The 22,292-nt window shown below is 44.2% G+C and overlaps 1 protein-coding gene across 3 annotated transcripts; it reads right to left on the bottom strand.

Moving 5' to 3' along the window:
• Nucleotides 1-17,368: 17,368 nt before the first annotated feature.
• Lratd1 (LRAT domain containing 1) lies at nucleotides 17,369-19,827 on the bottom strand. 3 transcript variants are annotated; one of them, XM_070015285.1, is made up of 2 exons: nucleotides 19,586-19,827; nucleotides 17,369-18,450 (listed from the first exon to the last, which is right to left on the bottom strand). In XM_070015285.1, the coding sequence occupies exon 2, from the start codon at nucleotides 18,407-18,409 to the stop codon at nucleotides 17,489-17,491; it is 921 nt and encodes a 306-aa protein (XP_069871386.1). In that variant the 5' UTR covers nucleotides 18,410-18,450; nucleotides 19,586-19,827; the 3' UTR covers nucleotides 17,369-17,488. The 3 variants fall into 3 exon arrangements, with proteins under 3 accessions (XP_069871386.1, XP_069871388.1, XP_069871387.1); XM_070015287.1 differs by lacking the exon at nucleotides 19,586-19,827 and adding an exon at nucleotides 19,293-19,352; XM_070015286.1 differs by lacking the exon at nucleotides 19,586-19,827 and adding an exon at nucleotides 18,696-18,773.
• Nucleotides 19,828-22,292: the final 2,465 nt, after the last annotated feature.

The raw sequence follows: 22,292 nt of genomic DNA, 5'->3' as shown, positions 1-22,292 counted from the left end.
GTAAAAGGATACACTCAAGCCAAGTCAAAATTCCAATCTGTGTTGAGGGTAAAAGAGATAGTAATGGAGACTAGATACAAAAGAAAAGAATCAAACAGTGAAGAATAGAAGGTTGCCTGCATCAAATATGATGATATGCCATTAACACAGACAAACAGTAATGTTTTGAAAATTATGTGTGTAGTCCTGAAATCTTTCATATCTATTCACCTAGTATCTCCTTATCTAGAAACATATCCTAAAGAAATAATTCACAGTAAAGAAAAAGTATTTGTCCAAAAATATTTATTGAAGCACAGTATTTAATATTAGATGGTGTACATATTGCAAATATTTAATAATAAAGACAATGATTAAAGAGACTGTGGCACTTCTATTAATGCAATAATTTGTAGTCACTAAGCTCATGTTTACATAAAACATATTGGCACTGATGATGTTAACGGTATTCTCATAAGGAAAATAAGTAAAATGTGTTTGTATGAATATGATTGAAGTTGAGGAATGGATTGAAATATTAGAGGAAAATGCACACTTGTGAATGGTGATTTTATGTGACAGGTGAGACTATAGACCATTTTTCCCTCTTTCTTCCTGCATTTTCAAATGTAATTTAATGAATAGCTGTGATTCTTTAAAAAAATGTAAGACAAATTATGCCAAGAAAAGCATTGCTTTCAGTTTAAATGAAAATATTCTAAGAAATATGACCGATTATGAGTTGTTAATGCTTTTTCTAAGCATAAGGAGACAGAACAAATTATAAAGCCACCTGAGGTGCCGCGCTGGGGAGTAGACAGTGGAGGCAGCCTTTCAAATCAGAATGTTAAACTGGATGCTTTGATGAAGTCACTGAGCTGGAAGAGAGACGGGACATGAGAGTGAGCACTGGAAAAACCCACAGTGGGCTGAAGGAACATTTGTGTACACTGCTCACAAACCAACGTCAGCCTATGTGGGACAGTGTTAAAAATGACCATACATGGGGCTGGGAAGGTGGCTCAGTGGCAGAGTGCTTGCCTTGCATGCCTGATGTCCTGGGTTCAATTCCTCAGCACCACATAAGCAAAAAGAAAAAAGCCAGAAGTGGCGCTGTGGCTCAAGTGGTAGAGCTGAAGAGTAGCCTTGAGCTGAAGAGGGACAGCGCCCAGGCCCAGAGTTCAGGCCCCACGACCAGAGCAAAAAACAAAAAAAAAAATGTAAAGATCTACTTCTTACACTTCTGGAAGCTGGGAAGCTCGAGATCATGGTGGCAGTTGGTCTCTTGTGAGGGCTTGTTTCCTGTCGTAAATGGCACTGTCTTGGTCGATCCTTGCTTGGTAGAAGAGGCGAGTATCATTATGGGGGCTCCACAAGGTATCATTCCATGTCCTAATGCTACCTCAAAGATCTACCTCCTAACAACATGGCTTTTGGGGTTAGAGTTTCCATCTATGTATTTTGAGTAGCACAAACATTAAACCACAACATACAAGAGTAGCACATATTTAAGGAGGTGTTCATGTACCACGGTCCTCTAAGCTCCCCTAAAGAATCAGTGTGTGATCCTGTCTACCAAAAGCTTAACAAGAAGGATTTCAGGGGGCCACGGGGCAGTCCTTCACTAGGATTTCTTTCCAGAACATTCAGAGGACAAGATGTTGGTCCAGTGTAGGATCAGCTTGGGCTCCCAGGGTTTGTTTAGAGACAGGATACTCATGTGGTCTCCTGGCATCAGGTGTAGTACACGTGCAGAGAAAGCTGATCTGAAACATTGAGATTCCACCCAGAAGAGCATCCTAGCAGAGGGATTGCTTCTCTCTTTAGCTGGTAATAAAGAGGAGAAGGCCTGGATGCTGAATACCTTGCATTATCTAGGTATAGAATGGATTCAAAGATGACAGGAGTGCATGTTGGGAGAGAGTTGTAAGAGGCTCCATCAACGATTCGGCCCTAAAAAATCTGTTAGGCATAAGAATCATAGAACCTTTTCATTAAACATTTTCCAATTACTTTGCCAGACCTCCTTCAGTAGCCCTCTGCCCCCCATTCCTTAAATATGTATGTGCTCTAAAAGTGTTAAGAGCTACAGTTTAGTCAATCTGGAGGACAAAGTCATTGAAGGGTGGAGGTAAGGGTCTCCAGTTGCTTGCATTTGGGAGCGAGGCAACATTGCATGATTTTTTACTAAACTTGGAGACTGGAGATTGGCACTTTGAAGGGTCTTAGCTTCCAAGCACACACTGAGACTTGGTTTTTCAACCACTTTAAGCACTGTAGTACTTTCTTTTACCCCAGGGGAAACAAATTAAGGCAACTTCCCTCTACCACTCAGTAAGCGAATATAGGATACATGGAAAATGCTAGTGGTCACATGCCCTGGTGTCAGTTACATGTGTAACTCTGACCTATCCTCCCCGTGTGAGACTGGAAGTGGCAGGTGGAAGTTCCCTGGAAAACCACAAGGATGTAAGTTCTACTTGGTGGGGTGGGGAAGTGAGGGGATTGGGGAGGGTGGAGGTGGAAGGGATGGTCTTAGAGTGTGTTGCTGGAAACTTGGGCTCCTTTTATATGGTTCCTCTTATGCAGTGTATGTCCAAGGTCAAACCTATTTTGTGGGTTCTAATGTTTGGCTTTTCTACTCTTATTTTCACCAAGCATTTAGAGGAACTATTCAGAAGTTTTTACTATAAGAAGAGATTTAATGGAAAAGTTGACATACGAATTCTCATTTTCCATTAAGGCAGGCACTGAAGAAATGTGCAAAAGCAAAACAACAACAAGAAAGAAATCAATGCCAATTTTTTTCATTTACCTTTTTGAAAATATAACGTTTTGTTAAAACACAATTATTTTTACTAAAGGCTTCATTTTTGAAACATGGTGTATGTTTATATTGGCACTGATAAATGTATCAATAATATTCAAAACACTGTACTATCCAGAATTCATTAACTACATGTATAAATAATAATTCATTATGATTAATAAATATATAAATGAATAAAATATATTAATGTCTTCAGTCTAACATGGCAAATATTGATAGGTTCATTTACATCAACAGAAAATCTTTGGTGTTCTTCAAAAATTTAAATGGTTCCAAAGACCAGGAAGATGGTTGAAAACTGACTCACTATTAAAATAAGCAGAGTTTCTAGAGAGAAGAGGCTAGCTAGGAGGATGTGTCTAGATCAAAAAATGAACTATGTATGAACGTTTCTGATGGCTTTTAAAAGTCTGGATAGATACACACACAAAACCAGACCTTTTTTAAAAAAAAAACAATGGGTTATTCATGGACAATTTCTCTATCCTACTGTACCAGAAACAAACTTTACAATAGACTTTTTAGTTCCCAGGGATAAGAAGTTGCTATCCAGCATTGGAAACCCCTTAAAAGAGTGAACACAGATAAAAGTGATATAGGTGTGTGTGGAAGTCAGAAGAAGAATACCCAGCAAATCCTCTGGACAGAGGAACAATGCCCAGGGCGCCTTCCATTCAGTCATGGAATAAAAAACCCTGGGAGGCTGTAATTGCACGTCCTTCCATGCAGTGCTGTAGTGTTCTAGTCCAATTGGACTGCTGCAACAAAGTTCCGTAAACTCGATGGATGTGCTTCGCACAGTTAGGAGTCTGGAAGTCTGAGATCAGAGTGGCAGCTGGGTCATGTAGTGAAGACCTGGTTCCTGGTCACAGATTGCTGTGCTTTCTTTGTACTCTCAGAGGGAAGAGGACAGGAAGGAGCTCATCCTCTGTGTCTTTGAGGGTCACTAATTCCATTCAGGAGGGCATCACCCCTGAGACCTAATTACCTGTGGAATCTCTGCCTCTAAATCCTTCCAAATATATGGGGTAGGAGTTCAAATAGAGGGGGGACACACACATTTAGTGTAAGAAAATATTTAGTCTACAAGGAGTATGAATAAGGAAAATATCAGAAAGCCAAACTTGCAGGCCAATAAGTTTACTGGATTCAAAGCCTGAGAAGGGCAACTAAGTCTTCTTCAGCTCAGCTGAAGAAGAAATGGCGTGCTTCCCTTACAGCTAAGGTGTTTAGTGGGGCCAAAAAATGAAGTGAGGCCAGGCAGGGGTTAGAGGTAGGGGGCAGGATCAGAACCGGGGAAGTGCAGAGTTTCAGGCAAGGGGATTTTTCACAGTATCTTGTCAACAGAAGGTATGGCCCTCAGTTCACAGGTCACCTCTTATAGTTGCAGGGCGTGTTTGGAGGGGGAAAAGGAAGGGGAGATGTTTCAGGAGGTCTTCAGCAAGGGCAATTCTGGTTTTACAGGATGTCAAGGGGGAAGAGGGAGCTGAATGGTTTGCAATATAAGTCATTTTCCCCATCATTTAGTCCAGACCAAGAATTTCATTTTGAGAAACAGCTTTCTCAGCATCCTGGGAGCACCATTGTTAGTATGAAATGTCATTTAGTTTTCTTCTGACTTTTGTCAAGTTTCAAACTACATGCTTGAAAATCTAAGAGAGTAAGAAATGGGTAAGACAGGATGCAACCTCCCCACCTACAGCTTCAAAGATATGGTAAGAGCTGGGAGCTGGTGGCTCCTGCCTATAATCCTAGCTGCTCAGGAGATCCAGATCTTGAGGATGATCAGCCAGCCTCAGCAGGAAAACACAGGAGACTCCATCTCCAAAATAACCAGCAAAAGCAGAGATGGAGGCCTATTTAAGGGATAGAATACCAGCTAAACGCCAAAATAAGACACACACACACACACACACACACACACACACACACACACACACACACACACACACACACACACTCCAATTAGAAAGCCTGCAATTCTAATGGTAAAATAAAAGTATTCTAATTAAGTTCAGTTAATTTCTGTTGACTGCCTTTTATATCTAAGTATAGTCGGTGGACAAGTTTTAGACATTTAATTCACTTCCATCCTAGCCCTGTGAGACAGAGTTTATGGTTTCCTTTCCCCAAAGTAAGGAATGGATGCCTTGTCTAGAGAATCAACCAGAAGGAGTTATGTTCACAGCCATTCCAAGTCCAATGTTCCTTCCATTGATATCATTCTTCCATTCTTAGATGAGTTACTCAACAGATTTTTGCTTGTTTGGGACTATTCTGATCTCAAGTTAGTTCCGGTCCATGAGGAATAACTAAGACTCATTCAGAAATGGAAATACCATGTGCTGCGGCATAAAACAGTCACTAGATTGGTGATGGATAAACACTGGTTCATGGTGATGACTCATAGGACTGTTCTCTTAACTAAGTCAAGCAGGTTTCTTTTATGCATATGAAGAGATGCTTTAACCAGATCTGTGTGAACTTGACTCATGTCATTTCCCTACTGTTAGGTATGGCCAGCCTCTTACCAGAAACTATGTTGTACAATCATTATAGGACAATGCCAGAAAAGAATTTAATTGAAATCATGTTTTACATTTTTTTGTATCCACAATTTTTTATTTCTAATAAAAAAATTAGAACCATGATCTGCATATTTTCTTGTCTTACTTATTTGTGAAAGATTTTTTCCCAAACATTATAAACTACATAAGATTTATTAAACAATAAATAAAAATTTCTCTGAGAACAAACCTGGATTTCCAGTGATAGACACAGGCTTCTTCCCTATTGTACATTTTTCTTTCTGAAGTTCAGGATGAAAAAGAAGGGAATTTCAAGACTGAAATTGGATTCCTTTTTAACTTTTAGGCATGCATTTGAGAATTTCATTCTAAGAAGCTGAAAATCTAGGTGAGTTGTGTGGATACTGTACAGTTAATCTAGACTTTGAATGAGCTTGTATTTTTTAATACCTTAATACTTACATCTTTTAGGTACATTTGTGTGTGTGTGTGTGCGTGTGTGCGTGTGTGTGTTTGTGTGTGTGTGTGTGTGTGTGTGTGTGTGTGTACGTGTGCACGTGTGCCAGTCTGGGGCTTAAATTCAGGGCCTGGGTACCCCTTACATTTTTTGCTCAGGACTGGTGCTCCACTTTTGGCATTTGAAGTAGCTAATTAAAGATAAGAGTCTACAGCTATTTCTGCTTTGGCTAGCTTCAAATCATGAACCTCATATCTCAGTTTCCTGGGTAGCTAGGATTACACATGTGAGCCAATGGGCCTGGCTTAGGTGCATTTTTTAGCTCAGAATTAATGACTCATCTCTCTTAATCATCTACTATCACAGATTTGGTAGAAACACTGTCATATATTAACTTGGAGCAATGAGTTGGTTTTCCCTATGAGAAAGACACTTGATGATCCTAGAACCCTGAATGAAAATACTGGTTTTACCAATTGCGATCTTGAATTGAGTGTGGCAGCTCCCAAGCTTCTATGTACCTATTATTCTCTCTAGAGGACAGAGAGACTTGACTGACACAGATTGAATAGAAAGATAATGGGTGACTATGTAAGCGACATGATCTGAGGAAATGTCCATAGTTATCCTTGTGATATAGACCCACTTGATCTCTTAAAGAAAATATTTCATTATAATAAACAAACATATCCAATAAATGAATTTTCAAGGAGAACAAAATCACCCTGGTCCTACAAGGATGGATACTTAAAATGTTATGGTGGTGTTTGTTACTTAAAATTACTCTGATGGATAGATTTCTCCTCTAAGCAGCTCATATTAAATTCTAAATGTAATCCTATTGGAAAAATAGAACTACAGTATCAGCAGTCTTCCTTGAGGGTTCTTGTCAATTTGACAGATTTGACAGGCAGACAAATTTAATTTATTAAAATATTCTATCTAGCATTTTTAAAAGACAAGGGGTTTTTACACTGTGAATGGACTGTTTTCACAGCCTTATTAAAATAAATGCATAAAGTCAGCTGTTTTTCTTTAGAATTCATTTGGATGAGATTCAGCATTTAAAAAAAAACCGTAGCTTTATCACTGAATACTTACCCAAAAGTTGGGGCAATTTCTGTATCTTTGCGTAAAACCTAGAATTTCTTCTTTCTGCAAATAGGAATTCCACACAAGAAGTGCTTTGTATGTTTGATGGGCTAAATTCTATGGAGATATTTCTTGTAGTTAAAAGGCATTTAGAAAGCCAGTATCAACACATGATCAGACTCGGGGTTTCTTCAAACAATAAGCTTAAGTTATATTCTATTATTTATGTGGAGGGAATACTGTCAAAGGTAATAGGTTTCTCTGAAAAAGGTATTTTTCCATTAGACCTAACATTCTTAACACTTAAAGATTTACACAGATGGTGAACCAAAGTCATCACTTTCTTAGAGTCACCACTTTCCTAAAATTGTTCTAACTCATCTACTAATTCTACTTTGGTTAAAGAGTCTTGGTCTTTGTTCCATACCCAGCATGGGACCGCTTCCCTCTTGGTGTCTGCCATTTTGCTTCTTCTCTTCCTTGATAGCTCATCTTTCCACTCAGAAATGTCTGTGACCCTGTCCTCTGGTACATGACCTTGAATTCTCTCCTTGAATGAGTCAAGGAGAGTTTGCCTCTCTTGACTAAGATCTCATCCTTCCTTCAGTCAGTTTATCACTTTTGGGGGCCCAAGGAGTTCCATGAAGCCAGTATATTTGCCCAGCTTTCTTTGGACAACCTGTCTCAACCCTGTGAACTGGGTCTTAAGAAAGCAATCTATCTGTCAATCAAAGACTCTGCCTAGAAATAGACTGTAGGAGGTGGTCGGCAGGTGAGTTAAATGCTGATAACATGCTAATCTTGCCAGCTCTAATGCAAAAGGGTTTTGCTTCCACCCATTAAAAAAATCTTACATCTATAGATTTTTTACGATTGACCCTACTGTAAAAATAGCTTTTTACATAATAATGATATGAAATAGTTTGTTATGTTTAAACAAGAACAAGTCTTTGATAACATTCTCAACTATTAATAAAAGTCCAACAAAAATGTTGACTTGTTTTTGCAACATTATTCACATCCTCTGTGCCAGTCAATGAGTTTGATTTCTAAAAGCTAATGTATACTTTTAAATGTTCCTTCTTTCATTGTGATATGGTATCTTTAAATGAAATTATGCCTTGATAATGACCTGTATTCCAGGCGATGGAGGGATGGGGTTAACTGTACAAGTCTTGTTTTTGAAGGCAAGAATCAGCTTTGTACTTAACTGACTTAAAACAAAGTTTTGCCTTTAATGGTGATCCAACAACTACTGAAGGAGTTGATCTCTGAGTAGAATATTAATTTTAAAACCGTACTTGCTGTTCTTGTAGCAGGATAGCTGTCTTGGGATTAAATTAACTGAATTGAGTTACGTCAACCTTGGTTGAGAGGCACATATAGAGCCGAACTAGCTACTAATGACCCTTAGGTCATAATGCCAAGATCCTTGCCTCAAAATTAAAGCTAGCTTCCAAAGGCAATTGGATTCCCAATATTTTGAATAAATTATGCTTGGCATAGTTTAGAGGCTGAAAGTTGGAACACTGCATGGACAGAAATGAATGTCCTGTGTTTGGATAAAGTCCAATAGGATTCATTGGGCCTGTAGTTGCTACTAAAGTGTTTGTGAGCAAAGAGGGGCTTCATAGAACAGGCCCTAAGTGAATGGAATCCTTATCAGGACTCAGAATGAAGAGGATTTGGACACTTGTTCACAGAGAAGGGAAGGATGCACCATATGCCCGGACAGAGGGGCACAATGGCAAGGCTTTTGAAGGAAGGAGCCAGTGTGTATGGCTTCCAGCGAAAGCACTACTGCAGGTTTTGGGGGTGATGCTTCAGAATCGAGTTTGTGTGGGAGGAAGTGAAGCAGACTGGAGTAGAGTCTGCATGCTCCCAAAGAGCCTGAGTTTTATTGGGAAGTTATAGATAGCCCTTTCAGGCAGAACTGGGCAGAAATTAGCTGGTTTGGATCAGTTATGTCTGTAGAGAACGGGGTAACTTGCTCTGTTCCTGTTTTCTCATCTAGCCCCTGTGTCATGAAATTCGACAGAAGTACAGCAAATACACACCAGGGGCAGTGATCTCTGAAATCAGACTAGCAAAGCTACGCAGAGAAAAGTCTCCACCGTCTCCTTTGGAATTGCTCTCTGGGTGGTGTTTCACCAGAATCCCGATTTATCCAGATCTCTGAACCCAATTTAATGATCAGATTTCATTCTAAGGTATGCTACTCTTGAGTTCTGACACTTTCCCTCTACAGGACAAGAATGCTTAAAACCTCAAATTAAAATGAGTTTTCTTAGATACCAACAGCCATAGCCATGGCCCCAAGCAGATAAAACTATATGAAGTACCCAGCAATACTAAGAGAATAATATATAAACTTCCTGAGAAAGTGTGGGACTCTGTTCCTAAGAGTTTTAGGGAAACGATCAAGTATAAAACTGAGTATATTTTATAAGACATTAATTTTACTCCTTTTTCAGTTCGCAGTTGTGTATCTAAATGCCTTCAGAGGAGCCTGGTTTTCTTCCCCTCCCCCACTCCCTTGCCACTAGAATGTCAGGCAAACTGACTTTCATATGGGATAAGACCAGGAAATATTTAAACATTCCAAGATAAACAAACCTTGGGTTGTCAGTTGACTTTTTGTGAGCTGAGTGGGCAATATCTTCTCAATTTTACTTCTCTCAAGTCAAACCTCAGATGCCTACTACATCTGCAACTCTCAAAACTATCTTACCTAGGAAGAAATTAAATTACCCAGAGGAGAGAAATTTGTATTTTCCATCATAATAAAACTCATAAAATTCATTCATGAAGAAATGTATGTACCACAATACCCAGGGCAGACAAACCTTTTAAACTATGTGTGGCTGGTCTCTAGTCACTTGTGATATAATGTAATGCACCATAAATTCCTGTCATTCTAGCTTATTTTCTAAACAGAGACTAATTTTCTACTGTCTGGTTCTTAGAGAGAATCATGGACACATTGATGTGTATTTTTAGTTCATTCCTAGTGTTTTGAATTTACTGGGTAGCTGGCTCTTCTCCCTTCCCTCGTTCTTTCATTCATTCAACGGACTCTGACTGAGATCCGACTGTAAGCAGAAAAAGGAGTATTTGCTGCTGCTCCTAGGAGATTCAGGAGAGATGCAGTCAGGAGTGATACTTGTAATGGAGGAAAGAGAGATGTGAGGTGCCATGAACAAATAGATTACTCTGTATATATGTAGAAGAAAATGACGAACACCACCTTAGTGGGAAGCATGGAAGTTGATGATGAAGGATGGAGACTTAACCCTTTGCCCCTCGGAAGCTGAGATTGTCAGTTGAGGACAAAGGTCAAGACTGAAAGTCACAGAAGCAGGACTGCAAACCACATGTTCTATAGCCATTCTGTGTGGCCCGAGTGGGAGCCGAGAATCGAGGGCAACGTGGACTGTGCTTACTACGAGTACTTGACTGGCTCAGTAAGGCATCGGGTGAAGGTTCTTATGTGTGGTGAGGGATGTGCTGGCATTTGGAAAGATTCCCAGGGCCACCAGTGTTTGCATAGAGGAGCAGGGGGTAGAGATGGGAGAAGAAACTCAGGGAAAAGCAAGGTGTAAGTTGTGGATACAGGTAACCAGCAAGGAGGATTAAATTGGGGGCAGAGTCCACTTCTGACTGTAGCTAAGGCAGTGTTAGGGAAAAGATGACAGGTCATATTGAATCAAGAGTATGAAAAATAGAGATACATCCTCCTCCTCCAGTCTCTACTTCCTGTCCCCTGCCAAGCAACTCAGTGATTTCAGGGTCTGTGAACCACTCTTTCTGAGGCTTCTTCTGAAATCTGTGCTTGGGGCTGAATGTAATTTGGTTTACACACACACACACACACACACACACACACAAGCAATCTGAAAAACACTTAGAACTGTGGGTAAGGGGTATGTTCTTAGTCTTCCCATGCTAAAATAGGCCTCAGTGTGTACCTTGGCTTCTCAGAGATAGTAAAGCTCTCCCTGGGGAGATTGCCCAGTGATGCAGTCCTTGTGCAGTTCTTTTTTAATTACTTCAAATATTAGTTTAACTCTGCCACTTATTTACTACAGGAACTTACCATAAGCCAATTATTTGTCATGGATCTGAAATTCCAATGGAAGTGTGAGGCCTGTATTTTATTGGCTAATTCTTCTATGTCTTCTTTCCCTTTGGGTTAGGATCCTTCCCCTCCTCCTCCCCCTGCTTCTCTCTCTCCCTTTCTCCTTTCTCTCTCTCTCTCTCTCTCTCTCTCTCTCTCTCTCTCTCTCTCTCTCTCTCTCTCTCTCTCTCTCTTTCTCTCTCTCTCTCTCTCTCTCTCTCTCTCTCTCTCTCTCTTCCACACACACACACACACACACACACACACACATTAAGAAAGTGAGATATTGGAACTGGGATGTATTATAAAATTATCCCCAATTTTTCTCTCCCAGATTTGTATATCATTGAGGAGGAGAACGCTAGTGTGGAGATGCATAAAGGTTGAGAATGTTGCAGGACCATCAGAGAGGAAAATGGTTGAACTTATCCCATAACTTACCTGCTAAAGCAAATATCAACACACTTGTAACTTTTCAAGGTCTCAAGTGTCCCCTTGTTTCTTGAATAAAACAATAATAACTGTATTAGAAATTGATGGCAAGAACTTTCTTAGGAATCCTCTAAACAATAGCCTTTGTATTTGTTTTTCTGGAACACCGAATGAGGCTCAAATTAGCATTTATTTTAAATGGAATCATTAGCCTAAAATTTTGGGCACTGGATATACTCACAACTAATACTTCATAATCATCTACCTGATGGACCAAATTTCCAGGACCTATGTACACATAAAATAATTTGATCACAAAAGCCAAGAGGCATGGCAATTACTCCAATATTTATTATATAAATGAATAATGTCTATATAGAAAAATATGCATGACCATACTGCATCAAATCTAATTTTCCCCGGGAGTTAAATGAATACTACAGACTTTCCCTACATACCGAGGAAAATTTTAGCAATAGTTACAATAATGTGCTTCCTTCAGAAGGAAAGATCTTGTGATGTCATACAAAAGGAATCTTTCCTTGAGGTGAATGAGCGATGAACTCTGAGATGAGATGGAATTCTTAGTTTGCTTTTTCTTCTCAAATCAAATGACAGGAGAACATTCTTTACTTTTCTTAGACTCTAGAATAGTTTTTTTAAATCTAGATTTGCCTGGACACAAACTGAATATTCCAAATACCATTTAACTGAAATCAATCAGCCTGAAGCCTCATAAACTGTATTTTCACAGAGCAGTCAGAGGTGGGAAAACTCCCAATTTCAGTGAGAAAGATTGTGTATTTCCCTTTCAGTGGTATGTGTTCTTGATTTTCTGGTGATCCAGAATCTGAGACTACCAGTAAAGCAGTTGCTGTACCTTATACTTATGGACCAAATACCAAATGCCTTTTCCCATCAGCCATGAGGAGCTGGCGAAAGTCCACAACCCAAGGAAGCATTCATCTGGGATTCTGCAATTCAGAGCCAGAAACTTAAGAATTATCGTCAGCAAGAACAGCCAAATTACTATTCCCCCTCCCCACCCCAGCTTTTTGGTTACCACACTTAAAAATCCTAGACCTCTTATATTGCAAGTTGAAAGGAAGTAAAGTTCCAGTTCAGAAATCAGAGAATCTTACAAATTATTCAATAGCTGGAGAATAAGATCTTAGCTTCTTTATGTTTTCAGGAAGAAAGGAGAGCAGATGGCTGGGTGGCTCACACCTGTAATACTACCTACTCAGGAGGCTGAGATCAAAGCCACCCCAGGCAGGAAAGCCCGTGAGACTCTATCTCCAATAAACCACCCCAAAAACCGGAAGTGGCACTGTGGCTCAAGTGTTAGAGTGCTTATTTTGAGCTGAAGAACTGAGGGACAGCGCCCAGCCCCAGAGTTCAAGCCCCACAACCAAACAAATAAAAAAGAAAGAAAGAAAGGAGAGCAGATATCCTTTGCAGAAAGGCTTATAAGCTCCTTGGATCACCTCAGAACATCCTAGCATCCTCCTATTCCTTACTTTTCCTTTACTTCTTTATCTTCTCAGCTTTACTTCTAGTTATATATGAGTCAGAAACATATTCCAAAAGTGAGACTACAGCTCATTGTGCAAATCTCAAATTTTATTTTATTTAACTTTAGGCAGAGCTGCTTATAATCCAGCTACCCATGAATGATTCTGACCCCTAGATCTTCACACCCACTTTAAAAATAAATGTCAAATCACTTTACATTGTTTTGAAAAAGTCTATGTGTGTATATAATTAAAATTTACTAGCTATAGTTATAACTGTATAACAGCATATATGTTAAGTGATTGTATAAATATAGAGAATATATATCTTTGATATATACACACAAATATGTGTTTGTACATATACATTCTGCTAATGGTTAATTGTATTTCAAGAGACAGGAACACATACTCCTCTCTCTCTCTCTCTCTCTCTCCCTCTCTCTCTCTCTTTTAAACTTGCAGACTATTGTATGTGTGGTGAATCATCACACAAAGTAAAGTCTTTTCACTTGTTTAAAAAGAGACAGTAGGGCTCCATCCTCCTCAATTACTGGTACCAAAGAAAGAAAAATGAAACAGGCAGAAGAAAGTTTGGAAGATACGCCAGTGAATAAAAGAAGATTAGGTGGCTCTATCATGACTGTGCAATTTATTATTAAGTTCACTTAAATTTAATGCTGCTCTATTATTAGATGACAAACACATTAAAGTCATAGGGATGTTGAAAGCATATCACAAAATATAAGTAATAACTAATGTGATGTCTGAAGACTATTCAAGACACATTGATGATAAAGGTAATTCACTATTTTGAAAACATCAAAGTGTCATTCAAACCAAAGCACTCACTGAAGAAGCATGCTATATAGGGGGGGAAAGCATGTATGGTTTTCAATCTAGTGAAATCATGTAACAAGGTTGAACTTAAAGCTCAAGTCTGACTGAGATTAAATTTTGCAAGTATTTTCTAATTGCAAGTTAAATTACTTTCTTAACAAAATGCTGTTATACTGAGGGACTTACTTGTTTTTAATATTGAGAAACACTTTATAAGTATCAATGGATCATTGGTATATTTTTTACTTAAAATGCAACATATTTAGCCACCACAGACTTCCTTTTTTAAAAGAAGGAATACACTTTCAAATGAGGACATTTTGTAGCTGATTCTGTTTCAGAGTATACACAGCTCTTCTTTTTTATTTTAAAAATAATATGTATGGTAAAGCACTATTAGAAGTATCTGTCTTTTATACTTTTCTTCTTTTCCTTTTAGTGGTAGTTTGGGTTCCAGATTTGCCCCCAGAAATTAGCAGAGTGGAAGACAGGAAAGATTTCCTATGCCATGGTCCCAGAAGGCAGGGCAGGCCCCATCTCAGGCCCAGGCCCCTAGTGAAGCCATATTCGCTCCAAGACACTGAAAGCCAATACTAATGCTAAATGCTTATTAAAATATTAAGAAAATGTGGCTTAATTTTTATAGGTCTTTTGTTTCAATCTAGTGATGTGCTATTAAAACCATCATAAAAGTCAAGTGAATCTCATGCCTTCAACAATTTTCACCTTTTTGGACTTTGTAGCCTTATCAATGATACCCTAAAAACAGAAACCTTTTGAGAAATAAAGCTGCTAGATAATATTTTGATAGACTCTTCCCATGATGTATTTTTATAGACTTATTCAGCATTGGTTTTTGTTAACATTGACCAAGAAATAAACAATTATTTTGATAGGAATACGAGAAACCTTACCAAGCTTTCAAGTTTCTTTCATAGTCAGAATATGTAGAAATATTATCATCAATGAGATCCTTGATAGAACAATGCAATCATGAATACTACTTTAACTGCCCAACTCTTGTTTTCATTGCCACCTTGTTTCAAATACCTTTCTTTTTCTGTTAAAGTAATCCTTTTCATAAGAAGGAAATCAGAGAAAAGAGATCTCAAAATTAGGTGTGAGAGACTCACTCATGTCTTTGGCTGAAGTCGCACTTTTTGAGTGACAGGTGGAAGACAAAATGCCAAGAAGGAGTCTTGTTGGATCAAGTGCTTATGATGGTGTTTAATATAGCAGGGAGCCAAGGTACAGTAGTAGGTCACAGTAAAGAATATGGAGTTTGTAGATACAGTAAATAATTGTGGTTTATGATCTGCGGTCTGCTATTTGTCAGAGTAATAAGTCAGGGAAATAAATGACTTTCAGTTCCCCGTACATGCAGCAGTTAAGTCAATTGTTACAAAACTTTTGCTGTGGTATGTGATGAGAGAAAAGCATATGCGTTTAAATATATCTTTTTAAAAAATAAATCACTCGATAGACTTAAGAAAAATAGTTCATATTTCCTTGATTTGACCCTTTGATTCAGGATTAGGGAATGAATCCAGAATGAAAACCCACCAAAGAAAAGAAAACAACAACAACAACACTACAACAACGATGACAGCAACAAAATCCTAACAAAACAAAAATGCATTATTTGCTATGGAAAAAGGCATTTCCAGTCTCAGCTAACCTCAACTAGTTTTTATTGCATTAATACAATGCCAAGAAGCTGGCTTTGGCCATATATATTTGCTGCCCACTAGATGATAGCTGTCAATGTGTGATGATTGAATTCAACAAGTAGCTAAACACCATCCTTTGACAAGGTCCCTCAAAAGGGAAATAGATGCTGCACTAGGGTGTCTCACCAATGTCAACTAACAGTTAATTAGGCTAGAGCTGCAGCCAGAAGAGAGAAGTTCACAAACCCTTACCCAGGGAAGGAATTTTACACAACCTTAATGTTTTGACACACACCTTTTCCCCCCTTTTTGTCCTGATCCTACAAATACTCCCCATTTTTCTGAAATCACATGTGGTCCTGGCTAAGGAAGCATGAAGACAAGCAAGATTCCTTGGGAAGAAGACCAAAAGAGATAAAGAACAAATAGAAATGCAAATGGGAAATGGTAATGATATTAAAAAAAAAAGAAGAAGAAAGCAAAGAGAAAAGAACCTTCAGCGAACCTGCTAGCAATGTCCACCAACCAAAGCAGCAAATCCTTTTAACTGACAGAAATTCAGTACAATACACACAGTAATGAACAACTCCACCAGTACTAGGGCTGCTGTTTATCTCCCCCTCCCACCCTCAGATAAACTACAATATATTCAAAAACAGAATTCTCATACTATCTGAGAAAAATAGAGTGAAAAAGGCAACGTTTAGCTAAGCTCTTAGCTAAATCCACTCTTAATGGCCCCCAGTATTTAAACTATCATGGATTAAAGCCATGAAAATAAAAATTTCAATTTGAAATTTTATTAGCATGTTGCTAAAATGGTCAATAAAAGCATCAACACGATAGGCTTTGTTGACATCGTCGGAAAACTGCGTTCTCATTTTCAAAATGTCATCTCCTCCTTCCCACCATCTGCGACCTCCATGGCAGGAAAAGCCAAACTAAATACACGGGCTATGTGGTGGTCCCAAGGCTGGTTTTCTAGACTATTGCTGGGTCTTCCCCTGCCCCGTCCCCCTTCTGTCCAAATTCTTAAAACAAATGCCTTTTATTAATTTATTTATTATTTAGTTTTAAAATGCAGCCCAAGGAGGCAGCGATCTAGAGTTCAGCACACTGAGCGCCCTTCTCCAAGTTTCAGGCATCCGGTAACTTGCTGTGTTTCCCAGGCGGGGCCGGCTCTCCTCCTCCAAGGAGCTGCGTCATTTTCCTCCCGAGAGGGACCTGGAACGCTCCCCTTCCACCCGTCCCCGGGACACCCCCCCCCAACCCCCGGCAAACGCGGGTCGGGGGTTGGCTTCTGCTTCCTTTGATGCAAACAATGGGAAGCAAAATAATAATAATACGAATAATACCTATCAACCTATCTAAGCGTAGCCGGGAGCCTGGAATGCTGTGTCCCGAGACCTGGGAAGTGGAGAGCTGCCGAGTCCCGGGCAGTCTTCGGATTACCCGCCCCTCGCAGGGGTCCCCGAGTGCTCTCTTCTGGGCACTAGTCACCATCCACGCTGGATTTCTTGGGGATTCTGCAGCCCGGGGGACCCCTCGTTCGGGAAGCGCGTGTGCGCGCTCCGAACACACCAGTCCTCCTCCGCGGGCCTGCGCGTCACATCTGGGGCAGCTGATGGTGCCTTTGCAGCCCGGGGCAGTCGTGCCCCGGGGGTGGGGGTGGGGGGACGTCCTCCCCCCAAAAAAGAGTCTCGCCCCGGCTCCCCTCGGGCCATTCCCGCTTAGATCCAAAGGGGAGAGCGCACGCAGCACGCTCCAGATACTGTGTCCCGGTCTCCAGGCGCGCGCCGAGTCCGGGGCTCAGTTCCGGAGACCCCCACCCCCACCCCACCCACCCCGGGCCGCAGGCCGGGGGAGAGCGAGGTCGCACCCCCCTCCCCACCCCCTCCCCCGTCCCCGCACTGACCCCCCCCCCTCTCCTCCACACCCGGTGACTGCGGGCTGGGGGTGGAGGGGATGGGAGCAGGGCGCCCCGGGACGGGGCCGGGGGCGGACGGACGGACCCCCACCCCGGGGACCGCTACTCCTTGTCCACGAGGTCGAGGTCGGCGAGCTCCTGGAGCACGCGCAGGCGGCCGCTGGCGTCGAGGCGGCGCTTCTCGCGGATGAGGTCTTCCAGGCTGTGGAAGCGGGCCGTGTGCACCTTGTCCTCCCCGAGCTGCACCTGCAGATAGTAGGGCGGCGAGCCGGCGGGCACCTCCCCCCCGGCTTTGAACTCGCGGTTGCCGAAGCGGCACCAGGCGGCGAAGCTCTCCGAGTTCGTCCAGCAGATCTCCTCGCTCTTGAGGCCCAGGTGGCCGCAGGCGTTCTGCACCACCAGCTCGGCCAGCAGCGGGCGGTAGCGGTACCAGCTATTCACCACGCGGCCCACCGTGGCCGCGCCCGCCTCGTGCAGGCTGTCCTGGCGGATCTCGCCCCGGTGCAGGTGGATGATCTGCCCGCCGCCCACGTACACGGCCCAGTGCGGGGCGGGTGCGGGCTGCTCCGGGGCCGGCCGCAGCCACAGCAGCTCCAGCAGGTCGCCCGGCTCGCAGAGCGCGGGCAGCGCGGACGCGGGGTACACGCTCCCGTCGGCGCCCTGAGGGGGCCCGTCGCTGGGCACTTTGGAGAAGATGCATTCCTGGCCCCGAAAGGCGGACACCTGAGTCTCGTTGAGAAGCAGCTGGTGCAGCAACTGGTGGTGGTGGTGGTGGTGGTGATGGTGGTGGTGGTGGTGGTGGTGGTGGTGGCGGCGGTTAGGGCTCTCTGGGCAAGGGGCGCAGCCCGGGGGGCCTTTCACGCCGAACTTGTCCGGCTGCCCGCGTTCGTCCAGGTCCTCCTCCTCATCGGAGAAGAAGTAAGCGACCCCGACCCGCAGCTCGTCCTTCTCGATCCCAGACGGGTCCCCCGTGGGCAGCTCGCTGTAGTTGAGGTGGGTGATGCGGTCCAGTTGATTGCCCATCAATGACACGGCCCCGGGCGAAGAAGGCCAGGAACTGGGATCTGCGCGAGGGGAAGAGGAGCAGCGCCTTCAGAATTTGGGGGGTGACCCTCCCGGTGTCCTTCCCTGAGAGGCACAGCTCTCCCCCTTCCCCTCCTTCCCTCCTTGCCTCTCCCCTCCCCTCCCCCGCCCGGGACCTGCTACCTGCCCACCAGACCAGTGCTGGGACCACCAAGCGCCAGCCTCATCCCCCGGGCCTTCCTCGGGCAGGGAAGAGAGGGTGCAGGAGACAGAAAGAGAAAATCACCAGTCAGCCAACCGGAGCCCACGCCAGCTGAGCTTCTGACCTTGCCCGGGAAGCCAGGTGTAAACTCTCCAACACAGAATGGCCAGCGGGCTGGCCAGGTCCCACCGGGAAGGAGAGCTGAGACGGTGGCAGCGTGGAGGGGGGCAGCCACCCCGGGAGGGACAGGGGGGCGCTGGGAGGGGCGGGGGGCCTGGCGCCAGGCACCCCTGCGAGCCAGCTGCTGCGCCCGCGCGGTGGGGGTCTCCACGCTCGCCCACCGCCCGCCCGGCTGGGCTTTGACACGAGGTTTCCCCTTCCCCACCCACACCCACCCACCCGTGACAGCGACTCCCACAATGACAACCAGCCAGGCACCGGACACGAGCAACATTTTTTGCAGCCCCACATTTTGGGGGAGGAGAGCCCCAGCTGGCGACACATACACCGAGACACACAGACACACGCACCCACACACGGATCATGTCACAGACACCCACGACGACCAACCTTCGCGACCACCGACACACTGACACAGGCGATCGCCCCCACCTCCGTACCCCCCCACCCCCCAAGCAGCTTGCACACTTGCCGATCACGCAAAGCGCCCCAGGAGCACACCTGCCCACGCCAGCAGGTAGGAGCTCCGTGCTCACTTTTGCTCGCCTTCTCCCCAGCCCAGCCAATCCGACTGCGCCAGGGCGAGGCTGCTGGGTCTATAAAATAACCTAACAAAGAGCCAGGAAGGGGGGGGGAGCCCATGTGGGGACACTAGTGTGTGTGTGTGGGGGGTCCGCTGTCACCTCAACCTCCCCTCCACCCCCGCGCGCCCCTCAGCCCAGCCCAGCAGCCCAACAACCACCGGACGAGGCCAACCCATTTCCAAACACCAAGACGAACCCCCGGCTCCATACCCGTGATTTCCCTGCTCCTGAGACCCCCAAACTCCTTTAAAGTCTCCTAGTCCCCATGGGTGCGGAAGGGCGGCTGGAGCGAGCGAGCGAGCGAGCGAGTCCTGCCCGGCACGGTGCGGTGCCCGGCGCGGCGAGGTCCCGGCGCGGTGTCCGGTGCGCTCGCCTCGACGCTGGCTGGGGCGTCAGGTCCACCTGGGCGCTCCCCTGCTCCGCTCTGCTTTACCCCACCGCGCCGAGGACTCGATAAGTAGCCGGAGCCGCCGGGGCCAGGGCCCGCCCCGGCACGCGCTCATTGGTTGGGGCGGTGTCCTGGGTCTGTCAATCCGCTGGGGGTGGGCGGGATCGGTGTGGGGGCGGGTCTCCGGTGCGCCCCACCCCGCCCTGCCCCCTCCCAGTCCCCCAGCACGCGGGTGGAGGGAGGGGAAGGAGGAGGAGGGAGGCGCTCAGCCCTCGGGGTTCGCGTAGGTGTGATGAGACCCCCCCCCGGTGGTGGTGGGGATGGGGGGGGCGTGGCGCTCGTGCACTGCGGTGCTGCGCTTGGCACCCGCACCCCTCTCCCCTCCCTCCTCAGCTTCTCCCAGCTTGTGGTAACTGAGAGCCACACACTCCACCCGCCTGTCTTCCGTGTTCCAAAAGCTCAGGCTCCAGCAGGGAAGCGGCCTGTGGGGGTGGAACTGAGAAAGAAAAAAGAAAGTCAGAGCACCCAGCCTTGGCCCAGACTTGCAAGTGGCCAAGGGGGCAGGGGGAACTCCTCATGGTCCGCGGGTCCCTGCGCCTGCCTTGGACCACGGACCCTGATCTCTGATGTCTCCTGTCTAGAAGGACACAGAAGCCTCTGGAATCCCACTGTTGGCATTCAGGGTCTTTTCCTGAAACCAAGCGAAACTGCTGACCCAGCGCCTCCTCCTGCCTCCAGCAGCCCTGTCACAAGTAAGCCCCAAAGTCTGAGGCGTGGCCCTCAGCCCCTTCCGTGAGACGTTTTGGCTTCTGGATTTTCTGTTACAGGACTGGATCCCAAGTACCAGTACGGGAATTGGGCGTGGATGTGACTTTTCTAGACCTCAGCCTCGCCATTGCCAAGTGAGCTGGGGTCTGTCTGGTTTCATGGGAGAAGTGTGGTCCGGCATGAGCGCGTTGCTGGATGGAAACTGGACATTGCGGGGTAATGGAGGCCCCAATGTCAGCACTAGCAATCTGCCAGAGGTTTCCAAAAAAAAAAGAGAGAGCCAGCTGTTAACCAGTGTTTGTTGATTGAATGAAATCTTGCTTCTTGTTTCAGAAAACGTAGTTGGCCTAAAGGTCACGGAAGATGATACAGTCTCCAGTTCATGCTTGATTTTTTCTCGTTACTAGGACAGCCTCTAAATGGGATGTACATACATCTCTTTGTACACACACATATACATACATAGATACATACATACATATATGTAATACTGGTTGAAGTTAGGGCCTTGGCTCTCTTCTTGTTTTTTCTTTTTTGTGCCAGTCGTGAGGCTTGAACTTAAGATCTAGGCACTGCCCCTTACCATTTTTGCTCAAGGCTAGGTAGTAGCACCTACCACTTGAACCATGTCTTTCCTCCCAGTCTTTTGGTGATTAATTAGAGATCAGAGTCTCCTGGACTTTTCTGGCTGGGATGGCTTCCAATCATGATCCTTAGATCTTAGCCTCTTGAGTAGCTAGGATTACAGACATGAGCCACCAACAGCAGGGGTCTCCTTTGAATGCTGTTTCTTTCTGAGGTAGGATCTCACTTTTCATGTTCCAGCTGGCTTGGGCTTCCACCCTCCTACTTGAGTTTCCCACATTACTGGGGATAGCGGGTAGGTGAGTACGCCTGTGCCCAGACACTGTGAGGCTCTTGTAGCTGGGATAATAGGCATCAGCCACTTCCCTCAGCCATTAGTTGAGATGGAATTTTCCAAATTTCTTCTTGTTGAGGCTGGCCTCCAATTGCAATTCCCTGATCTCTGTTTCCCAAATAGCTAGGATTACAGGCCTGAGCCACTGAGCCTGGCTCATTTGTTTGGTTTGATTTCCTTCAATCTCTTCAGAAATTTAGTCATTGACTATATGCAAGTTATTAAAACAAGTTGCCATTCTTGGAACAGACTATTAATAATAAACCACTCATTTTGGCCCTGAAGTCAAGAGAAGTGAGCAAGTAGCTTCCAAGATCAAGACGTGAGTTATCGGTCTTGTTATAAACTGGACACTGGGGATGTCTGGAGGAGGATATCTGAAGAGTTCATTACTGATGTCTGTGAGCAGCTCATTGAAAGCAGCTTGGTACTTGACTCTGAATAACCTTGTATTTTTTTTTAACCCTCTCTTCATCACCAAGATCAAATCTTGCACACAAACATTCGCAACCTATTTGCTGTGTTCCATCTGACCTGTTCTCGTCTATGCTTTTCCAGCCTACAGAGCAATCAGGCTGCTTTTCTTTGCATGATATCCCAACACTCTAAAGGCTAATTACCGTCAAACATTGCTACCAGTGCATTGCGATACAAAAGTATCAGTATGCAACTTTGGGAATCTCTCCTTCCATCTTTTCTTCTGCCAGGATAAAAGGCTTATTACTTTATTCATCACAAGGGAGAGTAGATACCCTGGGAGTCTCCTAGAAAAAAATAGGTTTGAGAAAGAAGGTAGCTGAAAGTAAATAGGTGAATATATCTGCAGGTAGCCTTCTGGCAAT

The sequence above is a fragment of the Dipodomys merriami genome, unplaced genomic scaffold (genome assembly GCF_024711535.1).
Source record: "Dipodomys merriami isolate MVZ:Mamm:240054 unplaced genomic scaffold, mDipMer1.0.p SCAF_110, whole genome shotgun sequence".
NCBI classification, from domain to species: Eukaryota; Metazoa; Chordata; class Mammalia; order Rodentia; family Heteromyidae; genus Dipodomys; species Dipodomys merriami.
Note: the sequence above shows the minus strand (reverse complement) of the source record. Positions and strands in the feature narration are given on the sequence as shown.